The sequence below is a fragment of the Glycine max genome, chromosome 6 (assembly GCF_000004515.6).
Source record: "Glycine max cultivar Williams 82 chromosome 6, Glycine_max_v4.0, whole genome shotgun sequence".
NCBI classification, from domain to species: Eukaryota; Viridiplantae; Streptophyta; class Magnoliopsida; order Fabales; family Fabaceae; genus Glycine; species Glycine max.
The window spans coordinates 3362785-3380584 of NC_038242.2; the positions used below are offsets into that span (position 1 = coordinate 3362785).

At 28.9% G+C, this 17800-nt stretch overlaps 2 protein-coding genes across 2 annotated transcripts; one reads left to right on the top strand and one right to left on the bottom strand.

The window, feature by feature from the left end:
• Nucleotides 1–5146: 5146 nt before the first annotated feature.
• Nucleotides 5147–6131, bottom strand: GASA9 (gibberellin-regulated protein 9). The gene is made up of 2 exons (NM_001371564.1): nucleotides 5793–6131; nucleotides 5147–5655 (listed from the first exon to the last, which is right to left on the bottom strand). Exons 1-2 carry the CDS (start codon nucleotides 5872–5874, stop codon nucleotides 5471–5473), a joined length of 267 nt encoding a protein of 88 aa, NP_001358493.1. The 5' UTR covers nucleotides 5875–6131; the 3' UTR covers nucleotides 5147–5470.
• A 5230-nt stretch (nucleotides 6132–11361) lies between these two features.
• On the top strand, nucleotides 11362–17043 carry LOC100796597 (uncharacterized). Its single transcript, XM_026128714.1, is given in 4 exon segments — nucleotides 11362–11689; nucleotides 16202–16502; nucleotides 16504–16562; nucleotides 16565–17043. Coding segments are annotated over 4 exon segments (1167 nt in total).
• Nucleotides 17044–17800: the final 757 nt, after the last annotated feature.

Consider the following 17800-nt stretch of genomic DNA (forward strand, 5'->3'; position numbering starts at 1 on the left):
AATTACCCATTTGATGGATATAGGTCGGGTGTGAATTTTTATCCGTAAGTATTATTGAGTATAGGTGCATTCTATTATTATTATTATTATTATTATTATTATTATTGGTGGTGGTTTTCTCGTGCCGTTCTAAATTAACGTTTTCTTCTGCATGAAACAAATTATTTGCATATATTTTTCTTTTGTGGATAATTATTTGCACATGTGACAGCGCCCTTCAATTATGACGGCACCATGAATTTACCATAATAAAAATCCTTTATTCTTTCATTTAAAATCTCTTTTCCAAACCGTCAATATTCCTTGGCTGATTTCATTGCCTCTGTTTGGTTTAAAAGATGAAAATAGAAAAAATAAAAATTAAAAATAAAATTTTGAATTAAAATAGAATATAAGAAATATGAAATACACATGGGTCTCATCCAATTTCTTCTTCATTTCTCTTTGCTTTCTCAGCCAAACACATCCCAATGATGCCACATAGATTATCATCTCATATGACACTTTGTCTCGTCTCTTTGTCTCTACATTTTCCTTCAACCACCCATTTACCATTTGATTTGACACTCTTTCGTATAAGAGTTGAGCAGGTTGTAAGTTGTAACAAATAATTATAAGCCTAACCCTGGTAGATGTTTTTTCAGCCAATTGACCGATTGGGTGTAATCTTTTTTTCTTAATTACTAATTGGAGGTTGATTTTTAATTATTATCTGTTTTGGGATAAATCGTAGCATCTATTATGACTTCTAAATTAAAAATCATAACTGATATTACAACTTTTATGACTTTTGACTTGAAAGTCATAATTAATGTTATGACTTTTATTGTTTTAAATTGAAGTTGTAAATTCTTTATAATTTTGGGTATTTTTTTTTAAAAATTTGTGACTTCTAAGGTGTGACATTTTTTTATGACTTTAAAATCGGTTAGTTTTTTTATTTTATTTTTGTTTTTACAACTTTAAAGTTGTTTGGGTTTTTTTATATATAGAAGTGGCAAATTTATTTATGATTTTTATTTTTTTCTGTTTTACGTTTTTTTAAAATTGGAAATAATTTTTTAATTTAATTATTTAATAAATAAATGTTTTTTTAAATTTTATTTATCATTTTGTATATATTTTTATATGGTTTTAGTTGATATTTAATATATTTTGTATATTTATTTAAAATTTTAGTATGCTATTTTATTTAATATATTTTCTATATTTTTTACTTATGTTATGTTATTATGTTAAAGAATTTTATTTGTTTTGTAAATTAAAAAATAATGTAAAAGACTTAAATTCAAAAACACTTAATTTTATACAATAAAATTAATAAATACTACTATATGAATGTATTAATTTACTTAATGATAATTGTAAAAAATAATTATTTTTTAAAATTAGTAACAAAATATTTTAATGTTTTCATTTGAATTTAAGTATTTTTAAATTTAAGTCTTTTGCATTATTTTTTTTAATTTACATAATTAATAAAATTCCTTAACATTAGTAAAAAAAATATAGAAAAAGTATTAAATAAAATAACATATGAAAATTTTAAATAAATATACAAAATGTATTAAATAAAATAATATTAAAAATATATATAAAATATAAAATAAAACCATATGAATATATATATATATAAAATATTAAATAAAACTAAAAAATTTAAAAAAACATTTATTTATTAAATAATTCAATTAAAAAATTATTTACAATTTTTTTAAAAAAATATACGCAAAAAAAATAATATTAGAAGTCGTAAATAAATTTGCACTTCTATATAAAAAAACCTAAAAAAATTTAAAGTCATAAAAACAAAAAAAAATTAACTACCACTTAGACGTTGTAAAATTTTTTTAAAATGAAAATCGTATCAAAGTTTAGGACTTCAGTAAAAAAAAAAAAATCTTAGTATTGATTATCACTTTTAACTCAAAAATCATAACAAATGTTATAACTTATTCCAAAACAGATAATAATTGAAAATCAACCACAATTGATAATCAACACAAAAAAAAAAATTACAACCAATTTGTCAATTGACCTTTTTTTTCTCTCATTTCTCAGTCTAGTCTCCGCGTCTCCCTTCATTGCATGCATGACCCACATCAAACATGGGCTAATAAGTTAGGTTTCTTTATCAAATGAGCCATCACATTTTTTTTGAAAGCTTATTTATTGAAAAAAATCAAGCTCTAAGTTTATTTAAAGGTGCTTAATTTAGATTTAACTAGATAATTCGTTACTGATAGTGATAAATTTTTACTGTAGTATGTTGAGACTATATACCTTTTGGTTATTTACAATTTTAAACATATCAATCTATTGAAATAAATAAAGGTACACACAATAAATGGGGTTAAGTTGAGTGTAAGTGTTCTTGAAAACATTTTCGCAAAATCTTGAATATAAGTTTAAACTGAGTTTCTTTCAAAAAAAAAAAAAAAAGTGTAAACTGAGTTTGCAATATGAAAACTTAGATGCGTGAGGGAGAAAGGGAAACATAAAATTACACAAATATTTATATTGACTCATTCTATAACTTAGAATTGCGTTTAGTCCCTTCACTTTAAGCAATTTCACTAACAACGTACAGTATTTTTTGTTGACTTTTCAAGCTTACATCAATGTGACCAAATCATGATGATATAGATATTAAGTGTGTGTTTGGTTTGATGTTAAAGAATTGATTCTAAGTTTAAAATTAATTTTAAATATATTTTTATATGTTTGATTTTACTTTGTTTGAGTAAAGTTTAGAGTTGATTTTGGGTTTAAAATTAATTTTGAATTAGAATAATTTTTTTATGTATGAATTGAAGATAAAAAAATTCATAATAATTCATGCATTCTACCCAATTAACTTTTAAGTAGCTTTTGAGTTGAATTTAAAAATTTATATTAGATTTTACTCTTAATTTATTTTATAATAAAAAATTTAAATATAAATCATATTATTTCAAAATCAATTTTATCAAATGTTCATCTAAACAGACATTAATTATTTTTTTTTCATTAAGTTTCTTCAAACTTTCACAAAGTTCACCGGATGAAAAGGTAACTCATTGAGGATTTGAAACTTAAGTTCAAGATACAAAGCATTGATAATAAAGGTACATGAAAGAATGTAAGTTCAGAGTTTCATCCAATGAAAAAAGTTTAGAAGGAATTATGTTCACTTCTCTATGTTTGAACTTTGTTGAAGTCTTGCTTTTATACACCAATGAGAAGTATTTGTTGAAAGAGCTTCTTCTCATTCTAATTTTTCATTCAATGTATGACAAACTTTTTTTTGTGTGTTATTATAGAGAGAGTTTGTCCTTTTTAGGAGGAAAAAGAAAAGTTGATAATACTGTTGCATTGACAGTCTACTTAAAAGTTATGTTATACTTATTTGACACAATGAGAGTTCTTTCTATTTCTCCTTCTTCATCATGCAACAAGAAATTACATGAACTCAGTGCATAAATAAATGCCCAGTTGAAAGGGTATCGCCGTATCGTCTAAAAGGCTTGTTATTTGGATGCATTTTGTAGAAAGTATTGATTCGGACACTTTTCATGTAAAATCATATTTTGAATCTTTGCTTAAAAACTCGTATAGCTTTAGACAATATGGATTTCATTCACAAAACGTAGTTGTCTTTCAAAGCAGACATTCTTTGGGAAAATAGAATAAACAAAATCTTCTTTATATCCGCTCATGTATTTATCCTCTTATTATAAATGAAGTGAAGTGCTCTTGTTATTCTAAAAAAAAAAGATATATCCGCTCATTTAACGCATTGTTAGATCATTCAAACTTATTATTATTTTTTGTTATTATCAAAACAATTTTAGGGATTAGACGTTCTATACGTCTTTAGATCCAACATTTATATGTAAGTTTAGGTTTAGCACTTATTTATTAGAAGTAATTTTTTTATCTGTTTAAAAAGATTTATTACAAAAAAATTAATAAGTTAAACTAAAGTACACTTATAAAAAAGCTAAGTTAAATATAAAAAAGTGTATGTCAAATAATAAAAGATTGAATTTATTAAAAAAATATTTTTTAAAGGGAAAAGTGATAAAACAAACCATCTTCAAACCTTATAAAACTTATCCTAATTAACCTATTATGTTTGAATTATTTTTTTTGGAAGTAAAGTATTTGCATAGTTAGGAGTTATATCCTGGTCAGCATGTTTAAAAAACTAAATTATCTACAAATTATGTTGAACTTTTTTTTTATCTGAATTAATTCTTAAGCATGAAAGAGTTATAAAACTGGTTTAGTAAAAGGAGAAAGGAAGGAGGGAAAAGTTGCAGATTTAATTCCTCTCACTAAAAAAATTAACAATTAAAAGTTAATATTTATTGATAATTTTTTCTCAAGCATGGTAATTTAATCGTATAATATTATACTATTCGTATAAATATGTAGTATTTACACTAATAGTTTAGATTTAATTAATTAAATAAATAAATATTATCCCAACAAAGATTAAACCATTTGTATATATAACATTTTTTCATTGATATTTAATAAAAAATTTCTTAAAAGATTAAATAACTATCATTTAATTTTAAAAGGAGTAAGCATCACTAAAAAGAAAAAGACCAACTTCGCGACCGTTTTGTGTTTAGAAAACGAAATCTCACTTAATGGAGTGAGAATTAGCGACTAATTATCCAGTTGCAAAAGTTTAAAATAACACTGGTCACTGATTGGGTGGCAAAAGTATTATTAAAGCAAAACGATTATATGTAATGATTTGTCACCGAAACACTCGGTGGCTAATGATATGTAAGATTGCGACTTACATCTTCGGTTGCTAAGTATATAATAAATATAATTTGCAATATTGATTAACCACAAGAGACTAATTAAATTTAGAAACTTTTGTATATAGAAAAGGACAACAATGAAGCAAATCAATTAATACGGTTCTCTTCCCATCCAATTCATAAATCTTTATGTTATATATACAAAATTCATAAAACATGAGAACAGATCGAACATCATAAATATGATAAAACATGTAAAGATGTAGACCTAAAAGTAAAAAAAAAAAAAAAAAATCTCTAAAAATACAATTTATTGATCACTTTAATCTAAAATTCAAAAAGTCGCTTAATTAAATAGATAAAGTTAATATATATTTAAAGACTAAAATAATAATAAACAATAAAGTTTATAAATTTATTTAACATGTTACAAATTTATTTTAATTTGAATTTCTTTATATAACTTCAAAGACTAAGATGACAGAACTAAAACGATGTTTTACTCTCGTAAATAATTAATAAGCTAATTAACTAGGTCGGAACACATAAGTTGAAGGGTAGCTATGCTAATTAACTAGACGGAATACTTAAGTTGAAGGGTAGGTACATAGATCCGTGGCATAATGCAATACTCTGAAAAGGAAGGCTGAAGATACAATACAAGGTAGTTTATTGGAATGGAGTGTGATGATGAAATTAGATATTCTTCAAGGGCATTTGTCCTTGCCCTTGGAGTTCTTCATGTCCCTGTAGCAAGGGCACTCGTCCTTGTTTCCGTAAGTCCCAGATGGGACACAGTTGCACTTCTCGCAGCAGATCCCGCAAAACCTCAAGCATCTGTCCTGAACCCCAGCTTTGGCACACCTCTGCGCGCACTTTGAGTCACAGAAAGCTAAATCCACCACACATCACACAATGTACACATTAATTAATTTCATCACTTCATTAGTAGCATATAACAAATTAAATCAAGCAGTAACTGTATTTGCATGCAGTGATCATCGAGGGAGGGAGGGAGAGAGGGCTTACGAGAACCAGCCATTGAGATTTCCAAGAAAGAAGAGCTAAGGACAAGGCACAGAAGTAGCACATTTGCGAACTCGAGCTTCATCTTTCTTGCACGGAGTACCTTTACCAAGTTGTGATTGTGACGAAAGAAAGGGTTCGGGCCAGAACTTTAAAAGAGCTTACTAGGTTGTGTTGCGCTAGTGTGAGCCAGTTAAGGGTGCTATTTATAGTAACAAATGAAGGGTAGTTACTAGTTAGGTGTAAGGTCAAGAATATCTTACGTCTGAAATTTATTACTACTTCTTAGTTCCATCGAATATGCAAGCAGGATACAGCTGGGCATTTCCCAGTACTGCTAAGTGCCTAACATCATTCTTTGCTACACAACACATGATTTTATTATAGAGAGAAATATATATACAAGATAAAGGATGCTTTTTTTTTATCCCTACAAATTAAACAAGCATCAAAATATTTATAATTAATATCCACACACCATATTTAAATAATCTTATTGGTGTAAGAGAAGGATATTAATTACTATAAGAAATATATATTAATTGTATTTCTGTTTTATTATATCTTTTTCTCTTTAAGAAAAAAAAATATTAAAATAGTATATGTAAAATATATTGCTAATATTTTGAATTTAATTTTGATATGTCATCAATATAATTTTTTATATTTTATAAAATAATTAGAAAAAAATATTAAGCATAACTTTAAAATACTAATTGCTATAAAAAAATATACAATTTACTAGAAAGCCATTCATCATTAAATTTATTTCAAGATTTAGATTGACGCTTGACCTAAGTCAGAGCATGACATTATTTTTACCAAAAAAAAAACATATTTCACCAAAAAAAAAAGGGCATGACATTATTAAATTTATTTCTAGGTTTAGATTGACGTTTGTAGTAAGTCAGAACATGGGCATGATAACCATATGTATGGCCATTACCCTGCATATTCATATTGCCATTCTACATATATGCCATGCATATGCTCATACCATGGTGTGAGTTTACTCACGCTTTGCACCAAAAGTCTAGACCCTTCCCAGCTCTCACACTTTAGTACTCAGGCGCATCTTTATGCCCCAGATAATTTATTGAGAATTTGCATTTTGTTTGATATGAAGGGTTATATATGCATGCGAATATTGTTAATTATGACAAGGATGTTATTCATCAGTAACATAAACAAAAAAAAAGTATATATGCCAACCGGATTCAATAATTTATACTTGAACAAATTACAACTTTAATTTAGGAAGTTTTGTGACAACCTGTCTTTGGCAAAGATTAACGATTTTTTTAATGCAATTATCATAGAAACGAAATTTGAATCCATAACTTTATTTAAACTATTCAAATCCCTCACTACAAACTCAATTCTAATCATTTCAAAGATTAACGACTAAATATGTAGACAATAGCATTTTCCTCAAATTATTCGCAACTACATATCCTTTAAAAAAAAATAAATCGCAACTACATATATACATAGTTTTAATATCTATATCTATCTATGGGATGAAATTGTCCATTTCCTAATACGTTTTTTTTCTTTCAAATTCTACAAGAAGGGAAATGACACAGTAAGGTTTAAGAGGACCCAGTTCCCCCTCGAATCCATGTTACAACAACAGGCATATCCCAAAAATCTCTCTGTGAGGCTATGATAATGTGGTTCGTCATCGTCTACCATAAATGTGTTTTTTGTGCTCTATCTTTTTCTGTTTTTTTCTTCTTTCGACAAATCTTTGTTTGCCACTTCTGCAAATGACTCGATGCAAAAGAAAACATCACACGAGCGCCTTGATATTCCATATTGTTTTATATGTATATATCTCTCTTATATATATATATATATATATATATATATATATATATATATATATATATATATATATATATATATATATATATATATATATATATATATATATATATATATATATATATATATATATATATATATATATATTCTTAAATCAAATGAATTAAATATTTGTATATATTTTCAGTAAAAAAACATTGTTAAGTGCTTTAATTTTATAAGGATAATAATTATTTTGGTAAGTAATGAGTGAATAGAAGAAAAAAATATATTAAAAAATAAATATTTTATCAACAAAAATTTTAAATTGTGTAAAAACAATTTAATTCTTTTAATGAAAGAGAACGAATAAAAAAATATTTTCCTTCAATCTCTTACTTTTGATTTTCTTTAGAAAATGTTATAATTTTATTTTCAAATATTTGTAATAAAGAAAATATTAAAAATACAATAATATTTTTATAACTATTTATAAAATATAAAATAAATTATTTTAAATATTTTTCTTTATATATTCTTTTATTTTTTGTGTCCACATAAAACGATTTTTCGCAGGTTTGGAATTGCCAGTTCAGAGTGTGCTAAGAACCAGGAAGAATGTATATTGTCAAATTGTCAATTCATTATCATGATGTTACCCTTTATTTGGGACCATTGCCGGCTTCTTTAATCTTTACCCTTTATTACACCAAGCAAAGATTATGACGTAATTCAAAAGTTGGAAACAGTTGCGAATATGGCGACTCTTCTTGTTTTTTTAGAGGAACCGCGGTTTTAACGTGAAAGCAAAGGAGAGTCATGTATCAATTGCAACTAGGTTATACTTACAGAAGAAAATTATGTATTTATTCATCACATGAGTTTTTATCTTAGTATTGATGAGATTAGTTTTATTATTGAATGCGTAGATGAATTGATAAGTGTTATTTTAGTTTTCTTGGAACTTTTTACCAGTTGATTTTTTGTTTTCTCAAATTTTAATCTTAGATATACTACTATATTAAATAGTTAGAAAAAACTTTATTATTTATAATAATTCTATATAGATGAAATAAAATGATTTCTCGTAAAGAATACATGTATTTCTTTTTAGAAAAAAAAGAAAAAGATAAAATCAACTTCGTAAAAAAGAAGAAGGTAAAATCAACTTAAAAAATTCACTTGAAATAACTATGGAGAGATTCATTAAAAAATGATCACAAGACAAAATTGTTGAATTTATTTCCTTTCAAGAGACGGGACTATGGGAGAGTTGTCACGAAAGCAGACCATGACCGCTTCCTAATGTTAGTTTGCCCAATTTCACTTTCTTATGCAAGAGCAATTTGTACCCAATTATACTTTCTTTTCATAGAGCCACCATTTGTCGTCGGTGTTCATAGAACTTCTCCAACAAAGAATTTTGCAACAATCTTTTTATTATAATTTTCAGGATTGTGTAATCTCTTGCTCATTGTAAAATCGGTTGTTTTAAACTTATTGATTTATGATATCATAAAAAAAATTAATAGGACAGTCAGACTTATTTTTCTTCTTTGCTAAAATGTATTTTAAATCCCTTATCAACTAGTCAAGTATATTTTTTTGGTAAAATATATGAGAATTTAAAAATATAATTATATATGATTTTTTTAAAAAAAATTTATGACGTGGCAAATCAATAAGATGTTAATATTATTATTATGTCATTAGTTAATATTATTATCTAACAATAAAGACTAAAAAAATACATACACTACAATCAAAACAAAAACATTTAAGTGAATAAGATAGCCCACACACTAAAATATTAGTATTTATCTTTTTTTTTTTATGAAGATTGTCTCCTTGTTGTAATTCTGGACCTTTTATCTATTACTTAGTTTTAAAATAGTAAAATATTTTTTAATGTAAATATTTGATTCAAATTAATGTAAATATGTTTTTTAATTATTAACATGGTGCAAGTGATATCAAATTTAATCTCTTTAAAATAAATTTTTGAATTCAAACTTATAGATTGAAAAACGTAATTGAAAAAAAATTACATTAAAAATAATCAGTCAAATTTTTAAACAAAAATTAATCATTAATAAAATATATTTCTTAATTATATTCAACAATTCAATATTAATACTCAATCAAATTTTAAACCAAACAGACCTAAATAACCTGGGAGGCATTAACTTGAATTTGATTGAGTCAGAGAAGTCAAAGAATCAATTATGTTGGTTTTAATTCCTTTTTCTTGCCCCCTAAAAAAATTCCTTTTTCTTGCCTGTCTCAATTGTATGTCAAGTGGTACAAAAGCACAATTTTAACGTTGTGCGAATATTATATAACGCATAACATGCATAATAATAAACATAAAAAAAATAATTTTTTAGATTCATCTTCTTTTAATTTAAATTACATGTATTTTTTTATTGAATATAATTTTATTTGAATCGAATAGAATTATTATGGAGACAAAGTTTTTTTTAGTTATTTAAAGTAATTACATATTTAATAATTGAGACATTTGATTAAACTTCGGTGGTACTAATACGGGGGAATTAAATGTTAGTTAAAAAAAAATCCTGAAAATGGCGCAATGGAATAATAGGTTATAGGACGTTGGGCCCAAACATGGCTGCAGTATTGTTTTTTTGTCAACAGGCTGATATCATTATGAAATCTTTGCTTTAGACCACAGCCTTTGGGCTGCTTTGCCTTATATCTCTTCTCTCAGAAAGGAAAAAAATATAGTTAAGATGTAATGACGCTACTATACCTTCATGTCCTGCTTCATTTTCCTTTTCTTTTTAACCGCTACAAGTCTTTCTTATCAGAAAAATACTTAAATGAAATATTTCCGTATGATCTTTCCTTCCATTTCAAATAAAGTAACGTTTTTATGTTAAAGGAAATATTTTTTATTTTCTCTTGATCACTTTTCTTTTGTTTGTGTTGATTATCTTTAATCTTAATTGCAATTTGAGTATCATTTTACACAACTGATTAACTCAGGAAGTTATCGTTAAATGAATTGATTTAGATTTAATTATACTTTTTGTATATATTAAATGTTGAATTCAAAATTTTGTTCTTTCAATTTTTAATAAAGTACATTTAGTTCTCAATTCAACTTGTATGATTTATAATCTAAAATATATTTTACATGTAATATTAATGTAAAAATGGGTGTATGTTTATATTTAAGTTAAAATATGTTTTTTTTCCTTATAAAATGTTTAAAATTTATTTTTAATTTTGTAAATTTTTTGTCAATTGACTTCTTGGCTGGAGTTAGACTCCATTTTAATTGAACCTATGTGGTGGGTTGCACAACACGTGTCACTCCCTCGTTAGTTACTCCTAATGGCTCATCCAACATGTGCTCCCTTTTTCGGCATGTGGCTTCTCTGCTGTTACTCTTGTGCTGTCAAATGATTTTCATGCAACAACACAGATAAAGTATGGGAAGGTACAGTAGAGAAGTCAAATTCTCTTCTTTCCTAGCGTTCATCTTCTTCATACGTTTTTTCGGTAATGCGATTGGGTGTTGGTTGGGGTCACACGGCGAAAGGTTGATGGTGGTGGTCTGTGGCGGTGGCGCGTGTTGCCCGCTTCGTCCTATTCTTCCTTCCATTGTTCTCCCTCCACTGCCCCCTTTGTTGTCGTCCGGTGCCTCTCCGACCGTGCCGGAGACTGGACGTACTCGCCATTGACCACGGGAAGGCCCTCATCTACCGTGTCGTCGTTCACGAAGCACCCTCCGGCGGACATGGTGTCGCTGTTCAAGGGCTGTGACTACCATCATTGGCTCGTCGTCATCCATGAGTCCGCCGGCAAAGGCTGCACCAAGCCACAAATGATTGATTGCTACATTCAAACCCTCGCCAAGGTTCTTGGAAGTTCAAGTTCCCCCCCTCTAGTTCTTCCAAATTCAAGATTTGTTCTGAGATTTTTGTTGTTTCCGTTTTTATCAAGTTTTTGTTTCCATGGTTTTGGAGGTAGAAGAATAGGAAAAGAATGTGTTGATGTCGCGGTGGGTTCTTACATGGTGTTGTCAAAGGAGTCTACAGGGTGTTGTGAATTGGGGCATGATGCAGGTTGGTTCTTACAGAACTTTTATCAGACATTTGGTGAGCACTGGAATAACGACTAATGCTGCTTTACAGAGCAACCTTAGATTGTTCCAACATTGCAATAGAGTATCAAATTCGATTGCAATTTGTAAATCGTGTTCTTGTAATGAGATGCAAATTGGTTGAGAAAATTAATAGCTATAGTGTATGTTGCTATATGGTTGAAAAAGGGGTTATTTATTTGGTAATCAAATCCGCTTCAGGAAGTCTTATAACAAGATGGGAAGGGCTTGAGTATTATGATCAGAGATGGGTAGAGGTGAACTTGCAAGGAGCTTCTAATGTATATGGCGGCTGCTATGACTGGGAAGGGGTTTTTAATAAAAAAAATCCTACAATTTGTAGTGATCTTTAACTGTCTCAAATTACAATTTGATTTTTTTTTGAAAAATTATTATGTTTTTTAACTTCAAAAAGTTACATGTTTAAATTTAAATTAAAAAAAATATCATCTAAGCTTTTATTCATATCTAACTTTGCTTAAAAAAAATAACATATTTTAATTTTATAAGAATGAAAAGTATATCAAAATTTTTTATAGAGTTTTTCAATATTTATAAGGACAAAAAATATATTTTAATAAACACAAATAATAATAATATTTTGAATCCTCCTGGTATAAAATATAAAATAAATTGTTAGAAAAAAATAATCATATGTTGTGTGCATTAAAGTTACTCAAATATTTCTTTCTTAACTAAATGAAAAGATTAAAAGTATTTAAATATTCTTAAAATACCAATAATCTAATTATAAATATTATGAGCAAAGTGAAATAGGTTAAGTTGTTCAACCTGCCATAATTCCGCCTTCAACCCAACGGATTGCCAAGTTAGACAAATTGAGATAGGACAATTAAATTGGTGGATTACATTACCTAACCAATATATATAGTCACTTTTTTAAGAGTTAGACAGCTTGACCCTCCGACTTTAATCTGCTTTAATTTACTATTCTGGACTAATTCTTAGAACTTAGAAGTATGTACCTATTATCGTTAAAGCTGGTGTATTAAAGTGCAAAGGACAATCAAATGCACTTCAAATAAAAAGAGATCTCAACTATCTATAATCATTTTTTATGCTAAACTATTAAACAACAAAATGTTTTAAAGATTTTTAGCCTTTGTATTTACAACTGGTCACCTCCTGCTGTTCAAAATACGTACTTTTAAAGCAATAAATAACAAAAATGTTTAATTTACACTAAGACATACGTTTTGATGTAAATTTAACGGTTGAAATTTTTTTTTTATCATTACAGTTAGATTTATCTGAACACATATCTCAATTTGTTTGATGGTATAAAATCAAATTTTTGAAGACAATTTTAAAACAAATGAATACTTATAAGTATCGTTTTAAGTCATTAGAGATGCTTGTAATATACCTTAGCCTTGCAATATGCTCTCTCTGTTTAGTCTGTTATCCTATACGTTTGTTCACAAAATTATCACCTCAAAAAACTCAAAAGAAAGAATAGATAGACTTGCATCCAAATACATTTCTCTGCATAATTAAGCCTTAATTTCCAGCAGAGTTGTTTAGCTAATTCATCTAGTTTTCAGTATGATAAAATTAAAATCCAGATAAAAAAACAAGTGAAACTTCTTTAGCATGACAGGGGAACATGATGATTTGGATTTGAACGACTTTGAAACCGTTATATCCGAGCAAAACATGCTAAATTCCGCATAGTTGTGTGTGTCCAGATTATAAATCTAGTTCTTGACATCATGAACATAGAACTGTTATTGTTATTTATCCATGTTAATGGTACGAACAAACAATTAATAAATTAAGTCCCCGCCTCAATTGTGTTTTGGCATAGTTAAACGAATCTTTGAAGCATGATCTGAAATAATATTCTTAAGAAGAAGATAAAATCTAAGAAACATCCTTTTTATGCTTTCCACCTATATGGAAGCCGCATATTCTTGAGACCACCACCACCTGTAATTGAATCATGTTTTTAATCCATATTCTGCTTTCAAAGAGTTATGGTGTATGATTTTATTTGAAGGTGCGAATTTAGCAATGTGACGGGACCACATTCTGCTACTGATTTGAAGGGGATTGTTTTGCCATTTGAAGATGTGGTCCCTCACCTTGGCTTAGTAAGTAGTAACTTAGGTGCTCATTTCTCTTCAGCTATTAAATCTTATTTAGCAAGTTGGGAATTGTGGGCTAATGTTATGATCCTAGAGTTCGAGGATTGAAGAGAAGGAATTCTGATTATATTTCTCTGCTTCTTCTTACATATGATTGATTTCTTTATATAGAGCTTTAGTGCTAACAGCATCCCTATTGATTCTGATTACAGGGCATAACAGAAAAGATTTGCTCATAACAGAATTATAAAAATAGCAGACAAGATAATCTTTGGGAGCCAATAACATCCTGCCACGTCAGCATTCCTATTGATTGTGCTGCTTGCAATTGTGGTGCCTCATGTGTTCTATTCATAACAGCTAAGGTTGGTGAAATCCCATAATCTATTTTCAGTTTAACTTAGACTTTATACACATTTTTTGCTTAAAAAGGTCTTTATAGGCATAGGTGGAGCATTGGAGCTGTTGAAAAAGGAACTTATTTAGTTGATTGGATACTGGACAGCATGATGATAAATTTGCATAGAAAATAAGAAAAAGCATCACGAGTCTACACTGTGTGCAACATATGATCGAAGTCTTCAAATTTTCTTGCTTACGTGATGATCCGCTTTGTCGCATAAGGACGATAGACTCTTGCATGAGAAAGGATGTATAAAAGTAAGAAAAGTTAGATTAAAAAAAAAACGAAGGTAAAAAAGCCTTTCATGAACTAGTGTTTGATTTGAAAAGTTCTGTCGGGTTATCGACCAAAGAAAAAGAAAGTACTGTCGGGGACGTTTAGCTTCCAACAAGAAACATAGATCATGATCAGGGAGAGGAGGACAACCCCTCACCGCACCAAAGTACTTAATTATAAGAGGAACATGACATAATAATAAAAATAAAAAATTATAGAAATGTGTTGAATTGTCCGAGTGCAGTGTATCGCTGTATGCAATCTATCTCTTTCCCAGTTTCTTTTAATTCGTAACCACGAACGTGATTGAAGCTCTGCATGGTATACTAGTATTACATATGTTTGGCAGAAAGTATTTAAGTTGTGAAGGGATAATAATGATATCAATGTGCACGTGATTAAATTTAACTATACACACATTTTTCTTAAATATATATGGACAAGAGAATGGACCCAGAAAAGAGAATGCTGTATGTTAAAGTGTCATTTTTTTTGCTCTATTATTTTAAGAAAGAAGGTGAGTCTTAATTAAGCAACGATAAAGTTCACTGATTTAATTCTTAGAACAATTTTGCTTCCCGCAAATTAAGTGTCTCAGTATATATTTCTGTTCCAATTTCTTTTGATAACAGTGGTCGTACATAAATTGAGTTTTCTTTGTAGGTATTCAAATGCACGGAAAGCTGAAAACATAAACAATGAAAAAAAGTTATTTATAAAAGAAACATAAATTAATTGTTAAATTGATATTGTATTGATCACAACTTAGTGAACTTATTGAATCAATATATATATATATATATATATATATATATATATTACGAATGTGTTGAAAATAAAGAATTAATGTGCAAATTTTCCTTTAATTCTTTAACCTAAATATTACATCATTCCAATCTTACTTAAGATCTTTAAGGTGTGCCAGTGTGTGTCATAATTGATATTATTATGAGGAAAAGCTGTACAAAAGTAAAAAAAAATGTTATGCTGAAAAATTGTACAAATAATAATATTACTGATCAATTAGTATAGGGCCATATTCTTAACTTATCATGTCTCACTCATTCAAAGTTTGGTTATGCACAACTACTTTAAATGTTTAAAGGAAATAACTTTGTCATCTATGAACATATTTATCTACTGTAAAAACAAAAACACCGGAAACAAAAAGATAACTGCTCTATGAAGCATGCCAATTTTTTCTCATATATATATAGATAGAAACTGCTTTATTGGACATTGAAAGCCTCAATTTATGCGCCTCTAGCCTCTAGGTGTAACATAGCATTCACCCCCTTCTTTCTTTCCTCCCCTCCCCCCCAGCCCATTATTAACCTAGTCAATCTGGAATCCCTCATGCCCCAGGACCTTCATATATATAACGCACTGAGCATCCTAACTTAGTAGTCAAAGAAATCCCCAATCAACTGAGACAGCTATGAAGTCCCAAATAAAGAAAAAAAGAGTGACTCCCATTCCCAACACTCCTTGCAACACCAGCGATCACGTGAACGAAGGGTCCTGCAATCAACCCTTGTTGTTTCTTCTGCAGCATGAGAGAACCAGATACGTCTCTCAGAAGGGCTGGAATAGCAACCTGCTTCAAAGAAATGCCTCAGCCTCAGGGAGAGACTCATCAACACATGTCGGTGCTGAGTGGACTATGGCACATCGCAATGAGCCCCAGAGTCCCCATCCCTCGGCATATTCAAGTGCATGGCAAGTCTAATCCACAAAGGCATAAACGACACACACTGGCTTCTCACGAATCAAAACATATACATACCCTATTACGCTGCTCACATCATTGGCTCTTACACAATGAACAAGGAAGAGTTTGCACAACTAGCGGTGGAATCAGGTGTGTTACCTCCATTACTGGACCTGCTTAGTGGGAAAATCAGTTGGGTTGAGCAAAGAGTTGCTGTTAGAGTACTTGGTCACTTGGCCAGTTACAAAAGCACGTTTGAATCAGTAGCACAGCACGAACCTGGCTTCAACTTGTTTACAAGTGGTCTATGTTGACTTCGTATCTTTGAAGGAAAACAAAAAAGACTTGAGTACCACAGAAACTTCATGGCTAGAGGGGTTGGGGATTTGGATATGGAGAATCGCAAGGCAGAGGAATGGGTTAGCCAGCTTCAGTGTTGGTCTCTTTACCTTCTGAATTGCTTTGCTTGCAAAGATAGGTCTTTGGATCTCATCTGCAAAAAGGTGTTTCTCAAGTACTTGTGCGATATGTGGGGTGGTTTGATAAATCACACGTCTCCAGCAGGGGTTGGACTTGTTAGAATCTTGTGTTATAGCAAAGTAGGAAGGAAAAACATTGCTGAATTGCCAAAAGTTGTGAACACTCTAGGTAACCTTTCAAGATCTTCAGATGATTGGCAGTACATAGGTATCTATTGTCTTCTTCTCCTTCTCAAGGACCCAGATGATTGGCAGTACATAGAAATCGAACTAACAAGGCTCTCTAATCTATTTTGCGTATTCAAAATGATAAATGGAGTGTTATGCATGATGGAATAGCCAATTAATTATAAAAGAATGGCGTGACTGATATAACCCTAACCCAGCATCACGCAGGGAAATGGAGAGGACCACATCTCCATTTTCAATATAATACTACTGTAACTTATTGCTCAAATTAAAAATACCCAACAACAATATTAGTACCACACAAACTAAAGCATTCCCAGTGCTGATCAGAAGTTCGTAACTTCGTATGAACTGCAAAAACTTAATGGAGTTTGAGAGAACCGGATGAATTTTGTAAATTTTAAATAAGGTTCTGCTGCGTTTGTTTTCTTGTTTAGATTACGCCAAACGTAAGTTATAGGAACCGCAACAAAGTTTTTCATCACGCCGGAGCAATAGAATAATAGAATTGGTGCACATATAGTTCTGAACAAGTACACAAACGTACTATTATTAGAGATATTTAGTTCCACCTTAGATAAACAAAAAAATCATGATAGTATTTTTGATGAAAGAGAACAAATAAATTCATGATAAAATAATACTTAAAATTGATTTTAGATAAATGTTTATATGTAATTAGTTTTATATTAATTGAAGAATTGTTTGAGTTTAATATTGATTTATGAGTTAAATGTTAAATAAAAACATTATATTAAATTTTCTACTAAATTGTTTTAAAAGTAAAAGCTTTTAAATATAAATGATTATAATTAATTTTATTAAATAGATTTTGTTTAAAACTAATTTTGCAAAGGTTTATCCAAATCAGATTTGACCAATTATTCATGCAATTAACAACATCCTG

Excerpts from the sequence above, each read along its gene's own strand:
- GASA9 (NM_001371564.1), bottom strand. The coding sequence starts at position 5,874 with ATGAAGCTCGAGTTCGCAAATGTGCTACTTCTGTGCCTTGTCCTTAGC. Across the intron at positions 5,656-5,792 it reads AATCTCAATGGCTGGTTCTC|CTTTCTGTGACTCAAAGTGC; the intron begins GTAAGCCCTCTC and ends TGGTGGATTTAG.